The sequence below is a fragment of the Amaranthus tricolor genome, chromosome 6, assembly GCF_026212465.1.
Source record: "Amaranthus tricolor cultivar Red isolate AtriRed21 chromosome 6, ASM2621246v1, whole genome shotgun sequence".
In the NCBI taxonomy this organism is placed as follows: Eukaryota; Viridiplantae; Streptophyta; class Magnoliopsida; order Caryophyllales; family Amaranthaceae; genus Amaranthus; species Amaranthus tricolor.
Window position 1 is genome coordinate 20334627 of NC_080052.1, and position 5733 is coordinate 20340359.

The 5733-nt window shown below is 36.8% G+C and overlaps 1 protein-coding gene across 1 annotated transcript; it reads left to right on the forward strand.

Annotated features, from left to right (window-relative positions):
- The first annotated feature begins 547 nt into the window (after positions 1-547).
- LOC130815364 (uncharacterized) lies at positions 548-4905 on the forward strand. Its single transcript, XM_057681812.1, has 4 exons — positions 548-929; positions 1046-1143; positions 4398-4463; positions 4564-4905. Exons 1-3 carry the CDS (start codon positions 689-691, stop codon positions 4449-4451), a joined length of 393 nt encoding a protein of 130 aa, XP_057537795.1. The 5' UTR covers positions 548-688; the 3' UTR covers positions 4452-4463; positions 4564-4905.
- The last annotated feature ends 828 nt before the right edge of the window (positions 4906-5733 follow it).

The window sequence follows — 5733 nt, forward strand, 5'->3', positions numbered from 1 at the left end:
AATCTAAGATTTAGTGTGCACTATATTCACGAAAGATATATCCTAATGAAATGATGTTTATGGGTGGACGGATAGTAAATTGGATAAACCCTAAAAAAAACTCTAATCAGCCGATTCTAATAATTTAAAAGCTCACACATTTATTTTTCAAGCCAAGTTAGGCCTTGTTTGGATGAAGGGAAATGTAAGGAAAAGAAAAGAAAAAATTTGAAAGGATGAAGATCCCTTTATTTAGATAGCAAAAAGGAAAAGAAAGGATTTGAAAAGAAAAAATTTGAAGGAATTAAGTCTCTTTATTTTGTTAACATCTAAATTTCTCTGTATGAGAAAATATTTAGAAGGAAAATAAAATTCTATTCTTTTTCCTCCCTTTCCTTCTTATACAAACAATAGAGTTTTTCCTTCTCTTTCCCTTCTCTTCCTTTTTTTTCTCTCCTAATTAGCTATTTAAATATTTACCGGTAACCTCCATTGAATAGAATAGCAAGGACCAAGGAGTGAGCCGATGACAACATTTTTTTTTTTTTTTAAAGTTTACATATCGTAAATCTACCCTTTATCTCTCCTAAAAAAAAAAGAAAAATAAAGTGGGAGTGGACAAAATCGCCCACATTCTTTCTTCACCAAATCCCAACACTCACTATTCCCCTAGTCATCTAACTCATTTCCATTCTTATTTCGCCGGAAAATGGAGAATACAAAAGACCCATCAACCCCTGCGCCGGCAATCGGTAAGATTGGCCCTTACACTGTCTTTCTTACTCCTCCTACGCCTAAACCCACTTCTGAAATTCCTCCTTCAATTCCTGAAACTCCCAAAAAAGTAGCCGTTAATTGTCCGCCGCCAGTTCAACCTCCTCCAGCTAAATTTGAACCGGCCGGTGACCGGTTCGCTTTTCTTTGGGACGCTGTCTCTAAAGTCCAAGACGGTACCGTTTTTACCTTTTCATTCATGATTCTTTACTTGACTTCACTTTTATTAGTACACTTGTGTGTTCATTTGTTTCTTACTTTTTTGGTTCTTTTTTTTATGCAAAACAATTAGTGCATGCGAGTGTAGATTCGTACATGGCGAATTGGTTGGGATTGAATCAGTCTAAATATCAATGGGCTTTGGACGATTATTACGAATCTAAAGGAATGGTAATTTTTTTTTCTTTGCGGATTTTTTTTTTGTCATGTTTTTTTGCATGATTTTGTGATTTTTTTTTTTGGTTTGGATTTGGTGTGAGATTTGGATGTTTCGTATTTGAAGATTTTGAGCTTGATTATAATTTTTAATTCTAGATTGGGCAAAGATTTACATCTCTTTGCTTTTGGATTATACCAGACAACAATATTAAAATAATCATTAGGTCATGTTCACTTTTTATTAGGTTAAGTTGAGCTTGATGTTGAAATTGAGTATAATGTAGGAGCTGCTTGTAAGCAAATTGTTCCTTCAATGTCAATATCTAATCTTTTTAGCCAGTTTTCTTGTAGCAGAGGTGTGTAGCTTTTGTTACCAATAATAACTCCAGTGGATATTCAGTGGTTCTGAAGGTGAATATTGTGAACAAGTTTTCTTAATTGATAGTAAATTGGACAAAGTGTACATTGGCAGTATATAGATAGATATTTCCATTGATATTAGCCAAATCTTTGCTGTGTTCCTGGATCAGTTGTTGTGGCCAGTCGGAGGTGTTGCGTATGGATATTAGGCATAGATGTAAATGTGATTGGTACATCAAAATTGGCTAATTTCAAAAATATGTAATTGTTGTGAAATATGCTGTTGTGGTTGAAAATGTATAGTCCACTGAGTACTAGACAAGGCACATACCGTCTTCTACAAATGTCTACTTAGTTTATGGTTTATATTTGCATTTGACGAAATCATTGGCTGTGGTGGGTTTTATAATAAGGTCGATAATTGTGAGAAGCTGTCTTTGGATAGCTTTTTCAGGTTGATTGGGAGAAATCGGAGAATAGTTTCCTAAATCCTAAGTACTTGTTTGAAGGACTTCAGCATTTTAGTTTAGTTATTGTCCCTGTATTTGGAATTTGTAGTTATACTTATAAACTTGTTATAGTAGTGTTCCTTGGTCAGCACCAATAGTACTTGAGTCTGTCTTTAAATCCATGACATATTTGATGTGTGGAGAGTACACCTAGAGAACTACTTGAAATACCCAAGATGTTAAAATAAATTGTTGCATACTTGCACCTTTTGAAAGGAATTAGTGTTTGATATGATAGCTTTGCTGTTTCTGTAAAGAGATCACCAATTGCATGGTTTTATTTTTTTTTACTCTTTTATTAGGGTCTTTTTCGTCAGTTGTGTAGGTCTAAATAGCCTTGAGGAACTTCAAGTTGTGTATAGTATTTCCAACCGTACTTTGTAGCAGTGGAAGGGGTTTTATAGTATTTCGTACAACATTGTTGCAAATTCATTCTATAAAAATCCAAGTATCCAAAAGTTTTGGCCTCTGGGATCATTATTTGTATCCTCAACTTGGATTTTTTAAACCACAGAAAGCCTGTGTTCATAGTAGGATGATGTTGATGGAATCTAGAGTACTTAGAGGTTGAAGCCTGTAAACTGTTACATATTCAGGAGCGATGTCCGCAAAAAGGTAACTTGCAAATGAGTGATTGATGAACAATCTAGGTTTCACCTATTGGTTCATCTTTCACTGAAATTTCACCATGGAAATCATTTTCCCGTTGTTGGTTCGATTGATATCCTTGTGTTAAGGACTTTTCCTGCATTTTGCTGATATTATATGGCTGCTTTTGAAGTAAGATATAGTGACCTATGGATGCGCTCTATGCTGAATGTAATTGGTACAGTAGGTGAAGGGCAGAGTATCAAGACTTAAATTGTGTTTTGATGAGAGAAAAGGAGGTGAGGCAGGTGAGTAATATTTTTCCTTGTTCAGACACGGAATAAGAACAAGGAAGGTCGTTGTGGATCCATTACATTTCCCTTATTATCAACCAATTCTTTCTTGATAGAAAAAGTTTCGATAGAAAGACGATGCACTCTCTTCCTTTCCCATCTCCTTCTTCCGCCTTCACAAATACTAACTAATTACGTTGTAAAATCCATCTCAATGCTTTAACTTCTTCATGACACCTACTAGTGTGGCCTTGATGCAAGATACTCAAGAGTCTAGATCTAAACTCCTGTTAAAGGTTCATTTTAGTCCGTAATCTAATTGCCTTGCTTCTTCTTTGTCATTTTAGTCTAGTAAGCCACCTTTGAAGGCATTTGTGTCAAGATGATGTTGTGAAGTTAAATCTTTGTTAGTCACGGATGCTAATGCATTTGACTTGGACTGTACGATCTGAACCCAACCATTTTAACTAGTCTCATCACCGGCCAATTTCAATAGTTAAGAAAGGCCATTTTGTTTACCCTTACAGATAGGAAAGGAAACAAGAAAGGGAAAGAAGGATCAAGGTAGAAAACAAGAAAGTGAGACCCAAAAATGATAGGCACCTTCATATGGGAAAAAAGCACATACCAAAAAGCATTGCAATTTCTTGGATATCTTTTTAATCTGAAATTTTCAACTTTGCCCAAGTGCATGCTGTGTGCTTCTGCACCTCGGATTGCGTGTTCATATGCCTCTGGTTGCACGTTGTGCCTTTTGAATAATGGGTCACTTGGATTTTTTTTTTTTTTTTTGTGTGTGTGTGTCTGGGTGCTCCATACACCTGGGTGAGCTCCAACGGCGCTTTTAAAATCTAAACTTGGGAGTTGAACACATCAACCAACCAGGTTTTACCAAGTAGAATTCATGCACGAAAGCATTAAGCCTCCTCCAAGCCCTTTATGATTTCTATTTTCAAAGTAGCCACCCCCATCAAATCAAGCTAATAGTTGTAATCTTTAAGAATTTCAGCTCTTGATTTTGAGTGAAACACACGCTTTCTGCTGCCACAACACTAACTATTGACTATGATCTAAGGGATGAGGAAGAAAAGGACTCCAAGTCCCTGGGTGAAAGGAGGCGCAATAGTGGTGAAAGGGAATTTGTAAATGACAAACCAAGCATTAAATCACCATTTAAAGAAATCTAGAAGGAGCCTTCCCATTAGCTTTCTTGATCACCCTCAACTAAGCGCTCGCTTATATAGGCTACCTTTTGTCACATTAAAGTCGCTATTTCAACTCATTGAACTAAATTAACAGCTTAACTTATATTTGCGTCTTGCAATTATGGAATTTCAAGAATGAACAAGAAATGGAAATCGGCTATAAATTGAACAAAGCAAATCTATGCATGTGCTGCAATACGAACAAGCCAACAAGCTCACTATACTAGTATTGCTCTGCTTGTCGATACCAAATATATTCCTGCTGAACCTTTATGCAGTTTAACAATCGAAAATCCGTACTTTTCTTGTAGGAGAAGGGAGATGGTCTAAAAAAGGAAGTTTCGAGCAAGAAGCAGTCCGTTTAATGATGATGCTTGGTAAGTATAAACATTGATCATAAAAAATCCGGCGCACCCACATACACACTTCTGTTCTAGTTATAAATCTCCGAATCTCAGAGGTTCATAATTTTTGCAGAAATCATGCATAGGATCTTCTCAATTGTACCTCCTTCAGTCTTCTCAATTGTAATATATACTACTAGTACAGATGAAAATGATGGAATCCGGGGGAGTTCGAGTTGTGTCGGCATTGAAAATTTTGTGGCGGTCGTGTACTTTGAATCTGGTAGGGGTGTTCATGTTTCCAGTTTCCACATGTATTCTTTTTTGTTAATTTTTGCTCTTGTGCATCAAGACACGAATTAAGCATCATGCTGTCTCCGAGTTATTGCTTCTATGTATTGATTAAAAGTTAAAACATCCCACTGATACTATTGATTTGAAGATATGGATATTAAATGTTCAAACTATATTTAAACATGGTGGTTTAAAATAAATGACTTTTTAACTAGTTTTTTTATTGGCTTTTGACTTTGTCCATAAAATAGTAAAATAATGTGTTTCGTGATTCAAGTCACCTAACTTTGAAAACAAATGAGGTGTTGCAAAACGACTTATTTGACATTTTTAAGCTTATATTGTGATCCAAATATGGATCATGATAGTGACAATCCACAAGTCAAGGCAAACCAAGGAGAGTGCATGACTAATTCAGCACATACTGACTTGATCAATTCCCCTACTATTGCACCTACTGATTTGGATGCATCAAATGAGGAAGACCAACTTCAATCAAGACTAAACAAGAGTATCCAAACACTAAGAAACCAGGAGGAAACAATGAAGAACATCACAACAATATTTGAGCAAAACAGAAACGAGCATTTTATTCAACAGAATGCAGGACGACCACCCTCCTGCCAGCCCACCTTGCGAGCAATAGAACGCCTAGCTTGGTGTATGTTTGAGCATGAGAATCTAATGGATGGCACCTTTAGACATGAAAGAAGAAGCCAAAACCTAGAGTTAGCACGAAGAGGCCGCATGGAGCCAACAAGACCAGCTCCAAGGTCGCTTGTTCGCTTGGCATTTGATAATGGTTGATTCAGAGGGCAATTAAAGCTGCCAGCCATCGTCCATTGAGCAGCTGACCTTCGAGCCCTTCCACAGAGTCAACCTGAGCATCCCAAGATACACTAAGGATAGTTTTGGAATCTCTATACATGGACCTTTCCATCAAGCCCTTAAGTGCCTCCCAACAAGCCCAGCAAGACACAAAGAAAGGGAGCCGAAGGTCCCCTGTCAG